At 37.9% G+C, this 21,807-nt stretch overlaps 2 protein-coding genes across 2 annotated transcripts; both read left to right on the forward strand.

Moving 5' to 3' along the window:
- The first annotated feature begins 2,561 nt into the window (after positions 1-2,561).
- On the forward strand, positions 2,562-6,198 carry LOC137386830 (uncharacterized). Its single transcript, XM_068072994.1, has 5 exons — positions 2,562-2,654; positions 2,738-4,327; positions 4,784-4,987; positions 5,060-5,836; positions 5,929-6,198. Exons 1-5 carry the CDS (start codon positions 2,562-2,564, stop codon positions 6,196-6,198), a joined length of 2,934 nt encoding a protein of 977 aa, XP_067929095.1.
- A 1,143-nt stretch (positions 6,199-7,341) lies between these two features.
- Positions 7,342-21,047, forward strand: LOC137385868 (endoplasmic reticulum resident protein 44-like). Its single transcript, XM_068072447.1, has 12 exons — positions 7,342-7,361; positions 8,070-8,167; positions 9,397-9,472; positions 10,534-10,573; positions 11,941-12,013; positions 13,340-13,385; positions 15,671-15,855; positions 16,127-16,303; positions 17,167-17,280; positions 17,506-17,617; positions 17,744-17,891; positions 20,525-21,047. The coding sequence occupies exons 2-12, from the start codon at positions 8,135-8,137 to the stop codon at positions 20,772-20,774; spliced, it is 1,254 nt and encodes a 417-aa protein (XP_067928548.1). The 5' UTR covers positions 7,342-7,361; positions 8,070-8,134; the 3' UTR covers positions 20,775-21,047.
- The last annotated feature ends 760 nt before the right edge of the window (positions 21,048-21,807 follow it).

Below are 21,807 nucleotides of genomic sequence, written 5' to 3' on the forward strand. Positions count from 1 at the left end.
GCCCAACCAATCATGCGCTAGAGCAGATCAATCTACATAGAGATAATTACGCAATAAGTGTTATTGAAAAGGTAAAACCCAAACCATTTGCAATATTGATTAATTCCTAGAAGCTAGAAAATGTATACAAGACTTGGAATGCCCACCCTGCAGGTCCCATGGAGCAAGGCTCTGATTATATAAATGCCCACCCTGCAGGTCCCATGGAGCAAGGCTCTGATTATATAAATGCCCACCCTGCAGGTCTCACGGAGCAAGGCTCTGATTATCTAAATGCATGGAAAGGTACAATAAACAAAGCTAATTTGTACTATTGAAACATAATTCTTGTGATTATATTATTATTAGCATTTTTCGTAATTATTTATTAAATGGAATGAATGAAACTACTATTAGGATAGTTTATCGGAAACCACCAATTCAGGAAAACTACCTGGTTATTAATGCAAGAGTGAGGCATCATTTCAATAATATATTGGTCGATAAATCAATATGTTACTGATAGCAGTTGTAGTCGTTGTAGATCACAACTTCAGTGTCAAAGTTGTTGTAATTCTGGATAGTCAAATACGCAATGATGCATAGTAACTGCATATGGTTTCTTTTGAACCCGAGCTGATACTCGGTTAAAATTTTATTTCTATCAGAATTTCCTGTCATGAGCGATAATATATTGTATGATTTTTAAAAAATGCCTGAGTGAAAGTTATGTCTAGACTTTGGCGACTTCTTTTCGTCTCCTCCATTGAACACTGGGGCCACATAAGAGCAAGCAATTGATAAAAAAAATGTCAAAAAGTCAAGGATGGGTCATTTGCAAAAAATTATAACAGAGCAGAACTAAGATTATCAGGTTCCTAGTTTTTCTGTTAATTTAAAGACCTTAGCAAGGACAAAACCTTTTGATCACTGATGCTGTTATCTGGTTAGGGTGTCATTGACCTGCCAGTAAACCTAGTCAAAACTTGAGAATCGAAAACCTTATCTGTTGTAATGATCGGCTCGAACTTCTCTGCTAAACTTATGTAAAATCCGAAATCATTAGTACAGTTTTGTAGCTGTGTTATACCTGAGTCATTGTCTTCATTTATATTTCTTGAGACAAGCTAAAAGGGAAACTTTGAGTTTCCTAATTAAATTTTTACAGAGATATGAGTCTATGAAGTATCTATAGAGTCTAAGAGAGATTATCAGAGATTTTCAATAGCTACTAATTTTACCAGAGTTCGTTGAGTAAGTTTACATCCATATGCATAGAAAACTTTTTCTTTTTGTAACAATATATTTTGCCTTTTCTGCTAACCATGATCTCTTTTCTCAAAAAGACTGTCCGAACTAATGATGTTAAAAATTCTATTTTAGATGTAGTTCATAATAAACCATTATGCGGTCTTTTTCTAAAGCCTGCATTTCTATATCTCTGGCATTTGAGCTTTAATGAAGCTATAAAGAAGCCTAGCAGAGAAAAATAGAAAGCCCAAAAGTTATTGCGGCATTTTCTAAAGCCATAAACTCTACCCTTAAAAGCAGGTAATCGCTCTAAATTTGTTATATTGTCATTTAATAGTTGTCCTTAAAATGAGTAAAAAACATTATGAACTGAATCAGACTATTCTCTAAAGTAAAATTGAGAAACTTAATAAACACTTTGTAATAAGGAGGTAGAATATTCTATCTCTACAACTCCACTGTATGTCCAAAAAAATACAACCTCCCAGCAAGATAAAATTACTATCAGCATTGTCATGTTAAAAAAGTCATAGAGTGCGCAGTGACCTAAATCAGGTAGTTCATAGTATGCTAGCAAACAGACATAAAAACCATACACCTTCAATCTGAGTACAATTGAAAAAATGGGTAAAAACTGGACTTTATGAACTCTCCTAATTGCCTTGGTAGCAACGATAACCACATACTGTGAGTGGTCCTACTGGTATACTCCATGGTCTGACAAAACAACAAGTTTTCTGTTAAAAAGGGATTAATGTACTGTGTGTGTTTACTAGTTGTACAAAATAATTTGTTTCATTGTGCATACCGTAGCAATATCCAAGTAGTTTGTGTTACTTCACTTACCAACTTTTCACCTATGTATTTAATAGTGAGGTGCTGATAACCCTAACAGGTATAGCATTAAACAGTAGAGTTTAGAGTGACTCCGCAACTTCAAAAAAAAATTTCTTCTACCACACTGGTAAGAATACCTCCCTCAAAAATGTTTCCAGCCACACCAAAACAAATACTCTCTGATTTGGCAAAAGGCTTTAGGAGTAGACAGATTTTACATCTTTTCATAGTTGGTGGCTGTGGTGAAGTGTTGTTTTATACATGTAACTTCACGTAAGGCTGTCATGCTAACTAAGTGCTGCTAACCTTGACCTGTGGAGACATGCGCATGGGACACAATCTAGCGAGCACGTTTTTTTTAGTATTGTACACGTTTTGGCTATGAACTAATTGGATTATTTGAGAGTGCAATAAAATAATAACGACAAATGAGCTGATTGTTTATGCATATTAAAGTGCCAACAATTTAATCGCAAGTTATTTCGGCAATAAAAATGGCGACACTGAAGTTATCGGATGTAATTTCAAGATATGAGGATTCACAACCAAGTGGAGATTTTGCTGACTGGCTAGCGAAAGTTGAACTAGTAGCAAAGATACAGAAAATCGACGATTTAACAGCATTCTTGCCTTTGTTTCTGAATGGGCCAGATTTGCTGTTTATAAGCAGCTGGGAGATGAAGCTAAAAATGATTACGCGAAGCTGAAGCCTGCAATGCTCCAGGCATTTTGTGTCAACAGCTATGCTGCTTACAACCAGCTTCAAAGACGCGTCCTACAAGAAGGTGAGATGGTAGATGTATATCTATCTGATTTGAGAAAGCTGGTTAATCTAATTGGACTGTCAGATGCAGACCCCTTGCTGAAATGTGCATTTATGACTGGCCTTCCATTGGACATATCTGTTCAACTGAAATCGATGGCTTCGGTAGAAACCCTAGAGTTGACTGATTTGGTCGCACGCGCCAGACTGACGTTGTCCAGTAGATCAGGTAGTCAAGCCTGTGCTGTGAGCTACAGCCAATATGGACACAAACCAAAATTAAGTTGTTATATATGCGGAGGTTCTCATCTCGCCCGAGACTGTTCACAGAAAAGGGGGGTGAAACGGAATAGTGGTGCTAATCCCCGAATATTCCGAGCATGCTATATCTGTGGTAATCAGTCCCACATAGTGAGAAGTTGCCTCCAGAAACTTGTGCCAAAACAGGGTCAGACGGAAAACATGGAAGGGGGGAGCATCAGCACCGGATGCCTCCCCCAGTCAACAATAGCTGACGAGGTGTTGCCATTTATCACTATCATATCAAAAAATCAAAGGCCACTAAAAGCTTTAGTTGATTCGGGGTGTCAGAAATCGGTGGTTACTAAAAAGATGTGTGCAGATAATGACATTGTTGCATTAGGACCACCAGGAATTGTGACAATGCTAAATGGCGAGAAGACACTGCGCATTGGTGAGGCAGATGTAGACCTATTTGTTGATAGACTGGAGGTAACAAATAGGTGCCTGGTAGCACCAGCGCTGGTGTGTAGCGCTCATGTTATCTTGGGGAAGGATATTATCACTAAGATGGGAGGCGTGTTGATTGGTAAAGACAGCAGCGTGACCTGGGGCTATCAATGTTGTACAGCTGGGATGGTGATCTCAGGTAAAGACAAAGCTCTGAGAGTTGAAAAAAATAATTTTACAGCTGTATTTGATGGTGGAAAGTGGGTTGCAGAGTGGAAATGGAAGGATGGAAAACCAGAGTTGAGAAATACGTGTCCAGAATATTCTGTTTCCAAAGAACAGCGAGAGGAGTTCTGTAACAAGGTAGAGCGATGGATAGAAGATGGTTGGTTGCAGGTGTATGATAGTAGTGTGCATAGAAATATTAGTGACATAATACCTCTGATGGCGGCGGCACAGCCTAATAAACCAAAGAAAGTGCAACCAGTGATGGACTATCGAGAGCTTAACCAGCATGTTAGGAGTTTTCCAGGTCAAGACGCTGCTGTGTGCCAGGAAAAGCTGAGAGCTTGGAAAAAGGGAAAAGGCAAGGCTTCTATTCTAGATCTGAAAAAAACCTATCTCCAGGTTCACATCGCAGATGAGCTAAGAAGATTTCAAGCTGTAAAGGGGAGGTTATATGTGATGACTAGAATGGGTTTTGCACTGAATGTTGCCCCCAAGATCTTGTCGAAAATAGTGAGTGCAGTCCTTGCATTGGACAAAGAAGTGAAGGAGGAGACAGATCACTACATTGATGATATATGGGTTAACGATTAAGTGGTATCACTAGAGAGGGTGCAGAAACACTTGCTCAGTTATGGACTGGTGACCAAAAATCCAGAGAATCTCGCAAACACTCGAGTGCTCGGTCTTCGTGTTGTATCTGGGCCTACAGCAAAGTTAGAATGGAAGCGAGACGGGCTGTTACCTGATCCGAAGAATGCATCTACCAAGAGAGACTTGTTCTCTGTTTGTGACAAGCTAACCGGCCATTATCCTGTAGCAGGCTGGTTACAAGTGGCCTGCAGTTACATAAAGCGCCAGACGAATGCGATTCAGTGGAATGATGTATTGCCCTCTTATGTTACATCACTAGTTGAAGACTTGGCTCAGAGACTTGACAATCATGATCCTGTGAAGGGAACATGGAGTGTGATGTGTGACAAAGAAGCTGTGATATGATGTGATGCCAGTAGCATAGCTATAGGGTGTGCACTGCAGATAGATAAGGATATAGTTGAAGATGCGTCATGGCTACGGAAGGATGATGATGTGTCCCACATTAACATTGCAGAATTAGAAGCTGTGATTAAAGATATAAATTTGATGCTGCACTGGAGGCTGAGGAGAGCCGAAGTAGTTACTGACTCTGCTAGTGTGCATGCGTGGGTGAAGTCAATACTAGAAGGCACCAAGTGTTCAAAGGTTAGTAGATTAAGTGAAATGGTTATTAAAAGAAGGCTCGAGACCATAGCATAGATTATTGCTGATTATCAGCTGGATGTTTATGTAACTCTGGTGCCCTCGGAGAGGAACTTAGCAGACAAACTAACACGGGTGCCACTGAAGTGGCTGAAGGAGTCAAAGGTGTGCCTGAGTGTGTTGTCTGATGACAGTGAGGGTAGAGATATGAAATCAGTGGTGATTAAAAATCATGAACGACATCACCTCGGGATTGACCGAACTCTGTACTTTGTACAGAAAATGACAGGAGTTGCGATCACACGTGATGTAGTAAAACAAGTGGTTAACGCATGTCAGAAACGTAGAAGTATTGTTCCACACCCAGTGCGTTGGGAACATGGGCAGCTGTCTGTGAGCACAGTATGGTTTTGGCTGGCAGTAGATGTTGCCTTTGTGGCAGGAAGACCATATTTAACACTTGTTGATTGCGGTCCCAGTCGATATGCCATATGGATGCCACTGCAGAATGAGACAGCAGATGCAGTGACAAAGCAGCTAATAAGAGTGTTTCATGAGAGAGGAGCGCCTGAAGAGTTGTTGATGGATAACGGGCCATGCTTCTCAAGCACTCGGACTAAAGAGTTCCTACAGAGGTGGGGAGTCGTGCCAGTGTATTGTTGTGCATACAGGCACTCAGGGAACGGTATCGTAGAGAGAAATCATCGAACAATCGAACAGATGGTTGCGTGCTCTGGAGGATTGGTAGAAGCCATGGTATATTGGTACGTCTCTCCTAATTCAGACGGCACGGTACCGATGCAAGCCCTGTTTCAGTATGAGACCAAGCTACCTGGTGCGAGCAAGACAGATGTGGGGTCAAGAGCGCAAAATATAACCCTTTCAAAGTGGGAGACATGGTTTTTGTCAAACCTAGAAATGCTAGATGTGACTCCCCATGGAAGATTGGACATGTCACAAATATTGTCGGTGAACATACTCTGGAAGTGAATGATGTGAATCGACAAGTCGCTGATGTAAGATGCACTGATGGTGAGAGATGTGGCTCCGAGAATGATGTGGTGCAGACGCGGTGTGGTGCTGGAGGCATTGAGATGGAGTTCCATATTGACAATCCGGTAGCAGATATTGATGATATTGACAATGACAATCACATGAGACCAGTTCGGGATAGAAGGCCTCCCCCAAACCTGGCAGATTATCATCTTTTTTGATATTGTTAAGTGATCTTGAGATCAAGGGGGAATGTGGTGAAGTGTTGTTTTATACATGTAACTTTACATAAGGCTGTCATGCTAACTAAGTGCTGCTAACCTTGACCTGTAGAGACATGCGCATGGGACACGATCTAGCGAGCACGGTTTTTTGAGTATTGTACACGTTTTGGCTGTGAACTAATTGGATTATTTGAGAGTGCAATAAAATAATAACGACGAATTAGCTGATTGTTTATGCATATTAAAGTGCCAACAGTTTAACCGCAGTGGCCATACAATGATGAGGTCAAAGATCAATATAGTATCTTCAACCTGAATTATGTGCTTAAAATCATTTTATCATACACGTTAACATAAAACAGTTATAGGATTATCCAGGATAGCACTAGAAAATTTTGTAATGGCAACATTATTGTGCGTCATAGATTACTCTCAAATTCTTGTTTAACAACACATATACTTACGTAAAACTTTGTTTGTAACTAAAAACTAAAACAATTCAAAACAATCTAACTAGTCCGACTGGCAGCCGACTAATAATAATACAGGATGAACAGAGTAAGCAAAAATAAATTCGCCTACGTCAATACAATTTCTACTAATAGCACATTTTTCTAAGTTAAATTCAATAGTGATAGCCAACAATGACCGATAATATCTATGCATTACCGTAAAAACGTAACACCACTGACCGACATGAAGCACAATTTCGTCCTTGAGCGTTGCTATTGTAAACAATTGGTGCGTGAGATCCGGTACAGAAGTTAAACAGATAAATACGTTTGAACACGCCTTATTTACAATTGTAGATGAACGAAAAAACTATGATGAATGTAATAATTTCTTAAAAATCAAAATGGTATTGCAGCATAGCTTTAGTAATGGTTAGACGACCCTTCGTGCATAAAATTGAGCAGCGTTAAAAAATCGAACAGAAAGATTGTAAATTCCACAAGAAAAATTCGAGCATGCGCAAAGTTATTTATACCCATTCTTCGGCAAAGAGAAGGGGGTTCAATAATAACCCAATCTAGTTGCGCACCCATGAACCTTTGTTTCCGCTTGACTGTTTCTTAATTACACGTATCCTTCTGAAGTTAAAAATGAAAAATAGTACTTGGCGATTCTTTTGGAGAAAGATTTTAACATCAAATGTCTAAGTTGTGAATTTAAACATCAAATTTTGCATGTATTTAACTATTTTGCAAATCGTCTTTAGTAACCAGCGTTTTGCTCGCTGTAATAAAGTGCTTTTTACTTGTATAAATTTATAAGCGTGCTATGTATTTATCCTTTGCATAGAACACCGTACTCTTTGCGCCATTTATGACTATTCATTGATAGCATTTGTTGAAAATCTAATATAAGTGCTTGTGTTTTGCTTAACTTTATACAACATACTGTATGTGAAGGCTTGGTGATTATTACTGCTTGAATTGTGGTAGGCTACCTTGTGGAAAACATGTTGTAAAATATGACTATTGATTACCGCAATAAAGATTGCATATATATAACTCGTACAGTCATCAAACATCTTATAGTGTTTTAAGCTGGCTATTTCTAACTCTGTTTGATCGCAAATGGATGATATTAATGACATTTTCTCAGCATTCATCTATTACCTACCTCGTAGTTGTTTTCATACTAGACCTCCTAATGTGGAAGTGGTGTGCCTCATATGATTTAATTTATTTGTCAGTGGTTTTCAATTTTCGATTAATTGAGTTTAATGTTAGTCAGTAGCGCAAGCTTAACTTGCTGTATAAGTTTATAGTGCTTTAGCTGAGTGGTTATTTGTAGGATTTTTAATGTTTTTTATGGTTCTAGGTAGAAAGCTGTTGAAGTATTTACTTGTACCTTTTATGTAGATATCTCTTATGCTGATCTCACAGCAGATTTTCCCCTGGAGTATTTTTAGACGGTATTAAGAGCAATGCGATCGTGTCTGTGGCCTCTATTTTACTCTGTAAGTACGTTTTCTGGCCTCATTCTATTAATATTCGTTTCTGGTAGCAAAAACATTGGTTTTGTGCTAATACATCGTGATCAATTAATTTATATGTTAAAAAAGCCAAGCTCATCTGATAGGCTGAAACAGTTTGTTATCACTCCGCCTCACTATCTGCTTTTGCTTAAAGAAACGAAATCTTTCTTTTACTTTATTTTCAATTCATATAGAATTGCCTCTTTCATTTTCAGTGTGAGATTGTACCTAAATGGTGCCATCTGGAATCACTACTGTCATTCTAACTCTTGTAAGGTCACTGCATCATGCTGCTAATGTAGAAGATAATGCAGATTTAAACTGCCTCATTTAATCAATACAGTTGTACAGCTTTACTGTAATATGATTTTAAAGACTATTCATAACTTGGCAGGTAGTCAGTGAGTTTCTATGCTTCAAAGATTGGTCCTTTGTTCCATCTTTTAATGCACAAAGGATTTGAGTCTTAGAAAAAAGATTTCCTATTTTTAACTAACATTCATGCTGTTAAAGGCCAAAATGTTTATTTATTAATGGTAATCCTCAAGTTTTTTAAATCAAGGAGATGCTAGACACCGAAGCTGTCAAGCATTTGCCGGGTGTAAATGCTTGATATCACTATTCTAGCAACTCTTTTACTGAATTAAAAACTAAATTTGAATTAAATCTGGTCAAATGTTAAAATTGACAAGTGAAAAAATTTCCTTACTTTGTTATCATATAAATTGAATCTGTTTTTACTAATTGGGTCTATTTAGTGTTCTGATGCTCTACATAGCTTTTTAGTATTATATTTGCATAATCTTGCTAACGCTCACCTTGGTTGTCACAAGATTTGGAGCAAGTTTCTTCATGTCTGAATCTGTTTCGCGCCTTCAAACATGTTTTACAAATATTTTAAAAGGGTTCTATAGTGTGTCATCTCTTAAAAAATATTTCATACATACAAATATTAGAATCTTGTTAACGTCATCATTGGTAACATTTGAGCAATCAATGACAAATTAAGCATTCGCCACATTATGCCTTCATTTGCCATATTATGCCCTCATGTTGTTAAATTGTCACTTATTATAAGGGCATATTATATGTTATGAAGGATGTGTGGATTCTTTGTTGCATAATAGGTGTTTAGTAGTGTTTATACAAGCACACTATGTATTAATGCCATTTACTAGTCTCTCTACTAGTATGTATACCTTTTCTTCTAGTTCAGCTGCCTACTTGTATCAATATCAGCTAATACAGTCATCCAACTAGACGATACTAACATTGATGCCCTATTTAGTAAGTATTTTATCTGCTACTTTATCTTATTGCTTTAAAGTTAGTTTTCAATCAGCATTCCGTTTGGGAAAAGAATGTCTTTCACCTTCATGAAGATTTGAGAAAGTGACTGCAAGTGTTAAAAATTCATTTCCATTAAATGATGACATGGTTTGATGTGTAGTGTTTGGCAGAGTAATGAACTAGCTACGCTGAAGCTCCTTTTTTCAGTCATTAGTTAACATTTTGGCACTACCCACTATTACTAGACTCTTGTATTTTATAAACAACTCACTGAAAATGTATAGCTGTCCAAGAGTGATATTTAAACATGCATATTGAACCACAGCTGTTTGTTTTAACTGTGCCGAAGAAGTTACAGTACCTGTGTGTACAGTAGCACTTTCACAACCAACCTAACTCCCAAAAAGTTATTCTTCAGATGTTGTAGCGTAAGCCACTCACATTTTATGCTATATCTTCATGTCGCCTTAAGGCCAAAGTGTGGTTTCCTTCATTTTAGATAGTATTTCTTTTCTCCGTGATGGACTCTTGCAAGAGTTGTCTGTCTTTGGTTCCTCTTTTTTACAGTTTACATGCGTACAACTGGTTTTTTAGCAACCAATAGTTGTTTGCTTGTCTATTTGCGTATTTGATAAAATGGAATGCGTTTTATAACTTTTTGTAATATCCAAGTTGTATATTAATTAGTGTCTGCGTCGTTAATTCAAATTATCTAGTCTTCTTTTATACCAGTAGTGTGTATGATACCAACAGCGTGTATGATACCAACAACGTGTATGATACCAACAGCGTGTATGATACCAACAGCGTGTATGATGCCAACAGCGTGTATGATACCAACAGCGTGTATGATACCAACAGCATGTATGATACCAACAGTGTGTATGATACCAACAGCGCATATGATACCAACAGCATGTATGATGCCAACAGCGTGTATGATACTAACAGCTGTATGATACCAACAGCTGTATGATTCCAACAGCTGTATGATACCAGTGTGTTGGTTGCATTTTCTATATCGCCTACTTGACTTGTCTCTGCACCGTCTCTTTTAGAGAACAATGAGCTCGTGTTTGTCAACTTCTATGCTGACTGGTAAGTAATATCACCCTGCGTAAGTCTACAGTTAGTCTGATGTCACAGGGGCAACCTTTTTTATTGTTATAGGTAACCTTTATTATTATTGTTATTACAGGTAACCTTTATTATTATTGTTATAGGTAACCTTTATTATTATTGTTATTACAGGTAACCTTTTATTATTATTGTTGTTCTAAGTAACCTTTATTATTATTGTTGTTACAGGTAACCTTTATTATTATTGTTGTTATAGGTAACCTTTTATTATTATTGTTGTTATAGGTGACCTTTATTATTATTGTTGTTATAGGTAACCTTTATTATTATTGTTGTTATAGGTAACCTTTTATTATTATTGTTGTTATAGGTAACCTTTTATTATTATTGTTGTTATAGGTAACCTTTATTATTATTGCTGTTGTAGGTAACCTTTTATTATTATTGTTGTTATAAATAACCTTTATTATTATTGCTGTTGTAGGTAACCTTTATTATTATTGGTTATTATTATATTAACCCTTGTTAAACAGGCGTTACACAAGGGTACGCTATAACGGGGGTTACACAAGGGTACGATATAACGAAGGTTACACAAGGGTACGCTATAATGTGGGTTACACAAGGGTACACTATAACAAGGGTTACACAAGAGTATGTTATAACGAAGGTTGCACAAGGGTATGCTATAATTCTCTTGGGTAGGGTCTGTTGATAGTGAATAAGGTCTGTTATAACCAACTTGTTTGGTGTTTGCTAAAATGTTTATTGAAGTTGTTCGTGAGTGACACAATAATGGCTCTAATTATGTGATCAACACAATAATTAGAGCAATTATTGTGTTGATCACATCTAGAGGATACATTTCTTCTGCATGTAGCAACCTTATATATGTTACTTATTGGGTGCTGACCAGCATTAGGCAGGTTTAGTCATACTAAGGTTATCACTTGTGTAACACTCAATGTCTCCTGGATTAAGATTTCATCAGTTCACACCTATTCAAGTCCTGCAACAGTAGCTGCTCAGCCAGTTCCCAGAGTCACACATATTCATATTTCCCTCTCACACTGAAACATTCACAAACTAGCAATATATTCATTCTGCAATGCATTGGTATTGCGGAGTATGTCTTTATAAAGCACAAGAAGTCAACTCGAAATGAGGAAAATGAATTTTCTTTCGATCACTACATGCAAATGAAAACTCTAATTGAAGTGATTAAATTATATTATTATGAGGAAGTAGCGGTTTGATTTGGGCTTGTTGTCATGGCTACAGCTGGCTACCCGCGCTGGTTGATAATAAATTAATTCCTAGTTTTCTACTGGATTAGCGAGCCAGATTTCTTTATTTCGTTACAAGATGAAATTAACATTATGTAGGTGCAGATTTAGCCAAATGCTGGCGCCGGTGTTCGCCGAAGGTAGTGACTTGATAGCCAAAGATTTTCCAGCGGTATGTATGCTCTACACTATTCACTACCTTCGTGTATGTTTTAATCTTCTCTTTATTTGAACAAGCTAGGTGAGGATGTGGCTGACCATTGCGCTTGTAAGCGGAGTGTAAGCTGTGCTTGCCTATTAAGGTATTATGTTGACAGAAAGTTATACTATTTACTTGATGCAGTAGGCGCTGTATTAGAATGGAGTCCAGTCTTGTTTATTTAGGCAGTGCGATAAACTACCGATGGAGCCTTGAATTGATGTATCTTAGGACATGGATCAACTCTCTTACCAAACGTATACAACTATAACTAACAGTAAAGACTGTCTTTTCTACACTGGTAACTCTTAGTCGGATATGGCCATTAAACAAATATTAAGAGCTGTTATATTCAAAGCAGTTTTGGATTGTATTTCGGAGTGTTATGGACACCTGATTACGGTTGTCACCAGTCTTAGCGACTTGGTTTCTAGTTTAAATGATGGGAGGCTAGGCAGCTGCGGTAGGAGTAACTCTGTTCAGTGTCTCTTTATGTTTGCACATTAAACATATCCCTCGTCTTATCATCATATCATCAGCTTATCCTTGAACTTATCATTGAATTTCTTCTACCCTTTGTTGCTTAAAATTACTAGAAAAGTCCGATTCCATGTGCACAAGTCGATCTGAGCACCAGAACTCATTGCATCCAGGTCTTTTCAGCTGTATAGTTTAGTGTGTATTCTATTACAGAAAATATAAATACCATACCCATGCATTTAATTGTTGGCAGATATGAAAATAATTGAATAATATAATTGTATATTGCTAGTAAATGGAAATATGACTCTGCATGTCTAGTCTGTGGTTGAGTGGTTGTAATAATTTTGTTGACTGTAAATTAGAAATATGGCACATGTAGTTGACATGGAGATTAAAGCTAGAGCATTGCTAACAAAATTTGTTCACTATATGCTTAAACTTTTGTATATACATGTATTTATATCTGGGCGATAAAAACTTATTGTGTTTGTTAGTGTGGTAGGTTTAGGTACTATTGCTATGATCAATAGTGGGTTTGTAGTAAGTCTCGAGAGTCTCATGTTTATTTGTTGAGAAAAGATGAGAAAAACCCATCCAAATACATTGCCTCCGTGCCGGTGCCTTTACCACAATTATGGCCTTCCTGAATTACCTGTTGATTTGCATAATCACAGTTTGTGTTAGCCGCTCACACCTCTGCCTTCTAGCATCACAGTTGCTACCACAATTCCAGGATCTTTGATGTTGTGCAACGGTCAGAGTTGGTCAGCTGTACCCAAGGTTAATATGATGCCTTATATTGTATATTATTTACAGGGAAATGGAAAGATAGCCTTTGCCAAAGTGGACTGTGACAGACAGAGTACGTACACATATTTACTGTAGTAGTGATGTATTTACCTAAGGTGCTCTCTTATACTGGTCTAAAGCATTGTATCAGTTACTAGGAACTGGGTGCTTTTCTCTAAGTTGGTGTATTTCCGATGACAGTCACGTTCAGTCTACAGAGGTAGGGCCTGGGATAAAATGGCACTCTTATGTTTTCATTAGGCAAACTATTAACTTATCAGTTTAATAGAAATAAGAATACAAGCACAGTTTTCTTTGGTTGTATAATGGATATATGCATGTTCTCTTGGGGTTTGTTACTTGTGTCTACTTGGAAATTCTGTTTTTAATTTAGCCTGTTCCGCTAATTTTGTTACTTAAGACAAATGTCAAGGATAGGAGGAGAACTATGTGAAATAACCTGATCGCTTATTCTCTTAGACTTTTGTTTGCACAGAATACACAGTAAAGTATTTAGATAGACAACTCTTCATTTTACGCCATAGTACATAAAATGAGTGTGATAGCGGTGGTGTCTATAAACTTTGCATATATGGTTATGAGGTAGACAACCTTATTTTAATTGAGACTAATTTGCTCATGAAACATTCTCCGAGCTGCCAGTACAGTTAAGCAGCCAACGATAAACTCGACCCACTAAAAATTAACACCGTGTTCAACACCTTGTGTTGTGTTTTGCTGACGGATACCTTTGAAGAGCTTTGTTTAAAGTGGTCGAATATTCAATATTTGCCCCAAAATAATATAATTATGGATGGGTTGGGTACTGCCAAGGAATTCAGGCCTGTTGCTGCTGTCTATCGACGGCAGCATTATTATATCGCTGATGTAAAGACTCAGCACATCAGAAAATTTAATATTGCTCCAAGTTTGTAATTTTTCAATCGAAACGTTTAAATATTTTAAAAAGCTCGTGCTGCTTACTTTTAGCTGCTCTAAAAGTATGAAAATGCCAAATTTTTCAGCTTTCTGCTGAACACACTGGGATGAAGTGTAATTTTATGGTTACGCGTGGGGCTTACGATAGTCTATTCACTCTATTGCATGCCTCACAATAGACATTGTTTATATATCTTGTACACCCTTTGGGTATTTAAGATGAACTTGGACAATTTTTTTGTAGATTTTATTAGAACGTATTGGTATTTTTCCAACATTTGCGATTGTTTTTGTATGTTAGAGGTGATCTGATTGCCAGGATGTTTCAAGATAAAATTGACAAAACCTGATCGCGATTAAAATGCTCAGGAGAAAAATAAGTGCGAAATGATGTCACTAGATATTTTCATTGCAATAGTTGATATCGGCTATTGCGTTCAAGCATTAAGCGTCTCTATTCATTAAGCGTCTCTATCTTTGCAATTACATGTATAAACGTGAGAATCGAACTTTTAATTGATCTGAACATTTTAATCGTGTTCAAGTTGTATACATAGATTTTGAGTGAGTCAGATCACCTCAAACACTATCACAAATGATGGAGAAATACCAATACTTTCTGATAGAATCTACAAAAACTTAAAAAGTTTATTTTTAACAGAACTAAAAAGACATCCTAACTAGTGCATTTAAACTTTGCTGCGTCACTTCTGTCATGCTATCATTCCCGAAGTTATCGTGTCTGCTTATACTCTGTGTTATGGGATCTAATGAGGACCTCAAAGTTATCTTATAGAATCAGTACATTTGCACAGCTTTAAACAACTCTGTGGTGTGAGAGTTGTCATAGAATGAGAGCTTATTGATTGTCATAAAACCACCGCTACATTTTATTTGAGACGTCATAGCTAATATTTAATGTGCTATATCTACTCAAGCCTGACATGTTTTACTGTACGTGTTTGGAAACAAATCACAGAATACTTATGCTGGTCTCTTGGTCTGTGTCAGCAAGATTGAACTATAAATGCGCAAGTGATTTGGTGAAGTACATTATTCATGCAGTGAGTTGGTGCACCAATTGTCTAGAGGGCCTTTGGAAAAAATGCTTAGGGTAATTTATTGATTGAATAGTTAACCTTCTCGATGAATGTTGTCTGCGTTTGTTCATATGAAACAACCTATTCATGTCTGTTATATGCTACTGTTTGCACAATTCCTCCGACTGTGTTGATGCTGAAACTCTCCTTGACGTAAACAGCTAGGTACCAGATAACATAAAGGTTCAGTGATGAGTTTAAACTGTGTTGGAATATGTTTTGAAATTGTAGCTGTTGTTGTTAGGTCTTTCTAAGGTAACATATTCGCTAAATACTTGGTTACTACATGTTTTCATTGTAATATTTTGCTTATCAACAGCCGCAATAGCACAGAAGTATAAGGTGAACAAGTATCCCACCTTGAAACTCTTTGTTTATGGTGAGCCAATCAAGAGAGAATATAGGGGTCAGAGGTCGGCAGAAGCGTTTGACAAGTTCATACGAGACCAACTGGCTTCACCTATTGTTAAAAAGGAGACATTTGAGGAAATGGATGCGATATCCGTGAGTGTTGAATTGAGGCTGATAAATTACTTCTTTCATCGCGTATTTATGGCAGTCTTTAGAAAGTATATTAGTGTTCTTTTGATGGTTGCCTCATGTTCAGATGACTGAATCATATCATTTCCATGCAAATAGTGTATGATGAACCGTCTAAATATGGATGTGTCTAGCATGGTGTCCTCGTATATGCTGTCAACATAAACCAACTGTTTTTCACGCCTTTGACCTCGTGTAAGTATTCTAAAGACGATGTTTATCTGTGTGGTTGCAGGATGAAAAAAGAAATATGCTCATATACATAGCTGATGAATCGTCCAACAACTATAAAAATGTGCTAAAGGCAGCGAGTCAGCTGAAGTCGGACTGCAACTGGTATGTGATGAGCGGACCCGCTGCTGAGCCGTACAGGAAAGATGGAGAGGATGTTATATACTTCAGACAACCCATGGTGAGTAATGCCTCACCAGGCGTTTACAAAGTGGTTGAGTTCAGTCTATTCTGTTTACACCGCTTATATTCTTTATTGTAAACAAGCCAAGCGAATAGCGCCCAGGTCTTACCTTCCAAATACAAGATCTACATAGTTATTACAAGACTAGTTGTAACAAGATCTTGACTATATCAATGTTCAGTAGATCTTATCACTTGAGAATAGTATAAAATATGAAAGTGGATCAACTTTTGACTTGATGCTCGTATATTCTGTTACATAGCCTGGCGTGATGAGTACTCCGAGGTACTTCATCATACGGGTGCATCAATGCAAGTCCAAACCAGATGATGAAAATGTTTCTGCCTATTGGTTTTATATTCATTCAGACAACTAGGTTACATGGGAAGACTGTATCGCATGAAACTGTTTGTTCAGCATATCTCAAAGGGCTTTGAACTGTTAGAGTTAAACCATTTAATGATAAGACTTGAAACCTCTAAGAAATAATATACACAAGCTTTAGTTATTCTTCAGCTGACAAAGAAATTGTTGAGCCCAGCCAGAAGTTGAAGACCTCTTCAGCTTACTCAATAGTAAATAGAGGAATAGTACTAGCCGGTTTAGCTTTCTGGTTTTTATTCGATTTAGTTTTCTATGATAAGTTGGAAGTTGAGATTCTATCAAATGTTGTATCATAAAGCGGACAGATTTCAAAGAATTCATAGCCATCCACATGTTGCTGTGATGTTGAAAATTATTCAAACGGAAGTACTGCTATGCCTTTTTACTCTGCGAGCTCTTAAAACATCTGATGTAACGAAGTCATTTGTATGCATGCTCGCTGTAGCAGTTTAATTTGCTTCACTATTATCTTTTAGAGGGAAAGTTCTGACGTGCCTTTCACTGGTTTGACCATGGCTGATTCTCTGACTGAGTGGGCGAGGGATCTTTGTGTACCTCGTGTTAGAGTGCTGACCTTTGAGAATGCAGAAGTAAGTAGGACACGATTCAGAGAGGCTGTAATATTACATCACGTTTGCGATTGTTTGGATAATGTTTGCATCATATTTAGGGGTGAAAGTATACACCGGTTCTATTCCACCTATTAGGTGATTTTTTTAGCTTATAACTAATTCAACATGTCAGATAGCTACACATTAATGACTGTTCTATGTACTCGTGAGATGAAGATAAAAATAATACTATTATCTCTAAAGGAGCTAACTGAAGAAGGGATTCCATTTCTCATTCTCTTTCACCACCCTGACGATCATGAGACTCCCGCCAAGTTCCTGGAACAAGTCAACTATCAACTCTCTAATGACAGAGGTCTGTTGAATAGCTGATACCTTTGTATTATTATCATATTCCTACAGGCTTATTTTCCACTTGTGTATGACCAGTTTCGTTACTCTCCTCTATAATGCTACTCAGTACGCTCGTGCTATCTTGCAGATACTGTGAATGCTCTGACAGCTGATGGAATCAAGTTTGCTCATCCTCTTCATCACTTAGGAAAGTCAGCAAATGATCTACCACTCATAGCGATAGACAGTTTCAAACATATGTATTTGTTCAAACACGATGTTAAAACAAATCTTGGGTATGTATACCTGCTTGACGTTGTTGCAGTTTGTTATTCAATATTGCAGTCTCTGTTGGGTTATACGCAGTGTCTTGTAATAATGTACCCTATGCAGTGTATTGTCGGTTGGCAGTCGGTAGATATAGTCAGGGAGACAAAGCTATTTGCTGAGGTAGTTAGGTCATCTCTCTAGCCATGGAGTTGCTAATCTCTTAGGGTTGTTAATCTCATAGGGTTGCTAATCTCCCAGGGTTACTAATCACCTGTGAATCCGTTCTGATATTTGCTTCTCATATCGAAACTGTTGTATGTTGGAGCACATGTATTACATACATGTATATTCTTATAAGAATACATTACACATAGATTAATTCATTGTATAATTCAACAAGTAACGATAAACACTTGAGAACATACCGCATTAAAACCAATTGATTGTATAAAACTGTCTCAAAAACTTAATGGTGATCTCTAAATTTCATTTAAAAACTATATTAATCCAGTGATAATCATTAAAAAGATAACTTTTGATTGTTAACATATCTACTTGGAAGTGTAAGCTCGGCCATGTGTAGGTTCAAAGGCAGAGCGAGTGATACTTGGAAGTGTAGGCTTGGCCATGTGTAGGTGCAAAGGCAGAGTGAGTGATACTTGGAAGTGTAGGCTCGGCCATGTTTAGGTTCAAAGGCAGAGTGAGTGATACTTGGAAGTGTAGGCTCGGCCATGTGTAGGTGCAAAGGCAGAGTGAGTGATACTTGGAAGTGTAGGCTCGGCCATGTGTAGGTTCAAAGGCAGAGTGAGTGATACTTGGAAGTGTAGGCTCAGCCATGTGTAGGTTCAAAGGCAGAGTGAGTGATACTTGGAAGTGTAGGCTCGGCCATGTGTAGGTGCAAAGGCAGAGTGAGTGATACTTGGAAGTGTAGGCTCGGCCATGTGTAGGTTCAAAGGCAGAGTGAGTGATACTTGGAAGTGTAGGCTCGGCCATGTGTAGGTGCAAAGGCAGAGTGAGTGATACATGGAAGTGTAGGCTCGGCCATGTGTAGGTGCAAAGGCAGAGTGAGTGATACTTGGAAGTGTAGGCTCGGCCATGTGTAGGTGCAAAGGCAGAGTGAGTGATACATGGAAGTGTAGGCTCGGCCATGTGTAGGTGCAAAGGCAGAGTGAGTGATACTTGGAAGTGTAGGCTCGGCCATGTGTAGGTTCAAAGGCAGAGTGAGTGATACTTGGAAGTGTAGGCTCGGCCATGTGTAGGTTCAAAGGCAGAGTGAGTGATACTTGGAAGTGTAGGCTCGGCCATGTGTAGGTGCAAAGGCAGAGTGAGTGATACATGGAAGTGTAGGCTCGGCCATGTGTAGGTGCAAAGGCAGAGTGAGTGATACTTGGAAGTGTAGGCTCGGCCATGTGTAGGTTCAAAGGCAGAGTGAGTGATACATGGAAGTGTAGGCTCGGCCATGTGTAGGTTCAAAGGCAGAGTGAGTGATACATGGAAGTGTAGGCTCGGCCATGTGTAGGTGCAAAGGCAGAGTGAGTGATACTTGGAAGTGTAGGCTCGGCCATGTGTAGGTTCAAAGGCAGAGTGAGTGATACATGGAAGTGTAGGCTCGGCCATGTGTAGGTGCAAAGGCAGAGTGAGTGATACTTGGAAGTGTAGGCTCGGCCATGTGTAGGTTCAAAGGCAGAGTGAGTGATACTTGGAAGTGTAGGCTCGGCCATGTGTGGGTGCAAAGGCAGAGTGAGTGATACTTGGAAGTGTAGGCTCGGCCATGTGTAGGTTCAAAGGCAGAGTGAGTGATACTTGGAAGTGTAGGCTCGGCCATGCGTAGGTTCAAAGGCAGAGTGAATGATACTGGGAAGTGTAGGCTCGGCCATGTTTAGGTGCAAAGGCAGAGTGAGTGGTAGAAAGACTTACTCTTACTCTCACACCAGAGATATTGAAATTATGTTAATTTATTTGTTAAATTATTCTTTAAAAAGTTCTACCAGCTTTTTTAATAATTTTCAGATGTATGCTAAAATTAACTAAGTTGTATGTTTAGTCAAATATTTGTATGTAGAGGTTTGATTCTGCGAATTTCGTAAGTCAATCATCACATGGTTTGCGAGATTTATAAAGATTACAGTCAGCTAACTGGCTGAAATAAGTCTTTAGAAAACAAGTGTGGTTAGATTGAATTTGCAAGATGGCCGGTCAATGAGTTGTCTGGTATGCAACTTTATATGCTCATTGGTTGAATACTAAACAAAAGTTTGGTTCGACGAACATGATTGGTTTGGGCCTAAGGTTTCTGTTAAGGTTACGAAACGCAATTGCTCAAGTTCTTGTATCCTATATATAACTTGTCCATAGCAAACAAGTTGTGTCTCGCTTAACAATTGAGTCTTTAGAGGAAGTTATTTGGTATCACTAGAGACCGGTAATGTTTTTAGGCTTGGCAGCTGAAATCAGTTTCAAACAAGAACCAGAAGATCGCTTCATTTTCATTGGTAGTAATTTTTTATGCCTCATTTCCTGTATTCAAACTCATATTCTTTTTTCCAAATAGTTTATTGTATAGGCAGCTATTGTCACAATAACATATATGTATAAAATGGATAGGAAAGACATGGTAGCCTCTGTAGTGCATGTAAGTGCATTGTTGTATTCTTCACAGGGATGAAGGTTTGCTGAAGCAGTTTGTCGATGATCTACAAAGTGGTAAACTACATCGGGAGTTTCATTATGGACCTGACCCAGTCACTCAAGCAACAAAACCTCAAGTGGCTGGTCAGGAGAACGTTAACAGGGGAGGTGCACCAGCACCCCCACCCAAAACCAAGGATCCTACATCTCCACCCGAGTCTATATTCAAACAACTCAAGCCATCTCATAATAGATACACAGTATTAAAAGATGAACTGTAGTGTTTGCTTATAACGTAGAGAAAATTATTATCCAAATGTATATAAGTAGTGGAGTGTTATTGTTTCCTCGACTTCACTCGCTCAACACCTTAATAGTCCACTAAGTTTTAACATCTAACACACATGGCCACACACCCGCTACTACCTGCCACTCAACTACACTTAATAATCTATGTGCATTTGTTCAGGAAGATATTGACTACTGTTTGACTGCAGAATCCATAATAAACTCTCACTTTGTTTCTATTCTTTGTTAATATATAAAAAATAGCATCAGCATCAAGTTGGAGAAACATACAGGCATGTTGGTGATTCGCGCAGATTCATTTTTCAATTTTTTGCTTGTGTTTGATAGAATTTTCATTAGACATTCTTTGATACATACCCCGGCGCTTGCAACTATCAGCTTACATTTTGTTCTCACATAGCCTTAGTTTTATATCCAGTGGTTTCTAAAAGTAGTAGTAGGCTATTTATTTTAATCTAGTTTGCAAGCCTTTCAAAGGTTTGTTCGGGTTATGAAAGTAATACAAAGACAAACAATGTTTGAAATCGTGTCTAAATATGTTAGATGCTGCAAGCAACCGCTGACATACATATAATGCCTATTCTGTGGGTGGCAGGCATATATTCCATCTGCCCTATGCGCTGCAATCTTGTACAAAATTGGCAAATGCTGCGCAAAAGAAGCAGTAATTTAAAAAATATTTGTAATGATGGTGTATTAAGCAAAAATCTTTGTTTCAAAAGAATGTCTCATGAAAAATGCAATCTGAAATCAAAAAATAAAATGTCAATTGAATATTACACAAATTAGTACTGCAATTATGCAGCAAACCATTTTTGTGCAGACCTTGAGTCGATATTTTATTGCATTACAAGCAGAATGCCTGGCGTTGCCAGGGGAATAATATAATTACCCAATGAATGTGAGTATCTTACCTCATAAGCTAGAAGCCAAAATCTTTACTAAAACAATAGCAGTGTTTTAAGCCAGTTTAGTAATCATTACGCGCAATGATCAACTGCGCTT

The sequence above is a fragment of the Watersipora subatra genome, chromosome 1, assembly GCF_963576615.1.
Source record: "Watersipora subatra chromosome 1, tzWatSuba1.1, whole genome shotgun sequence".
Classification (NCBI taxonomy): Eukaryota; Metazoa; Bryozoa; class Gymnolaemata; order Cheilostomatida; family Watersiporidae; genus Watersipora; species Watersipora subatra.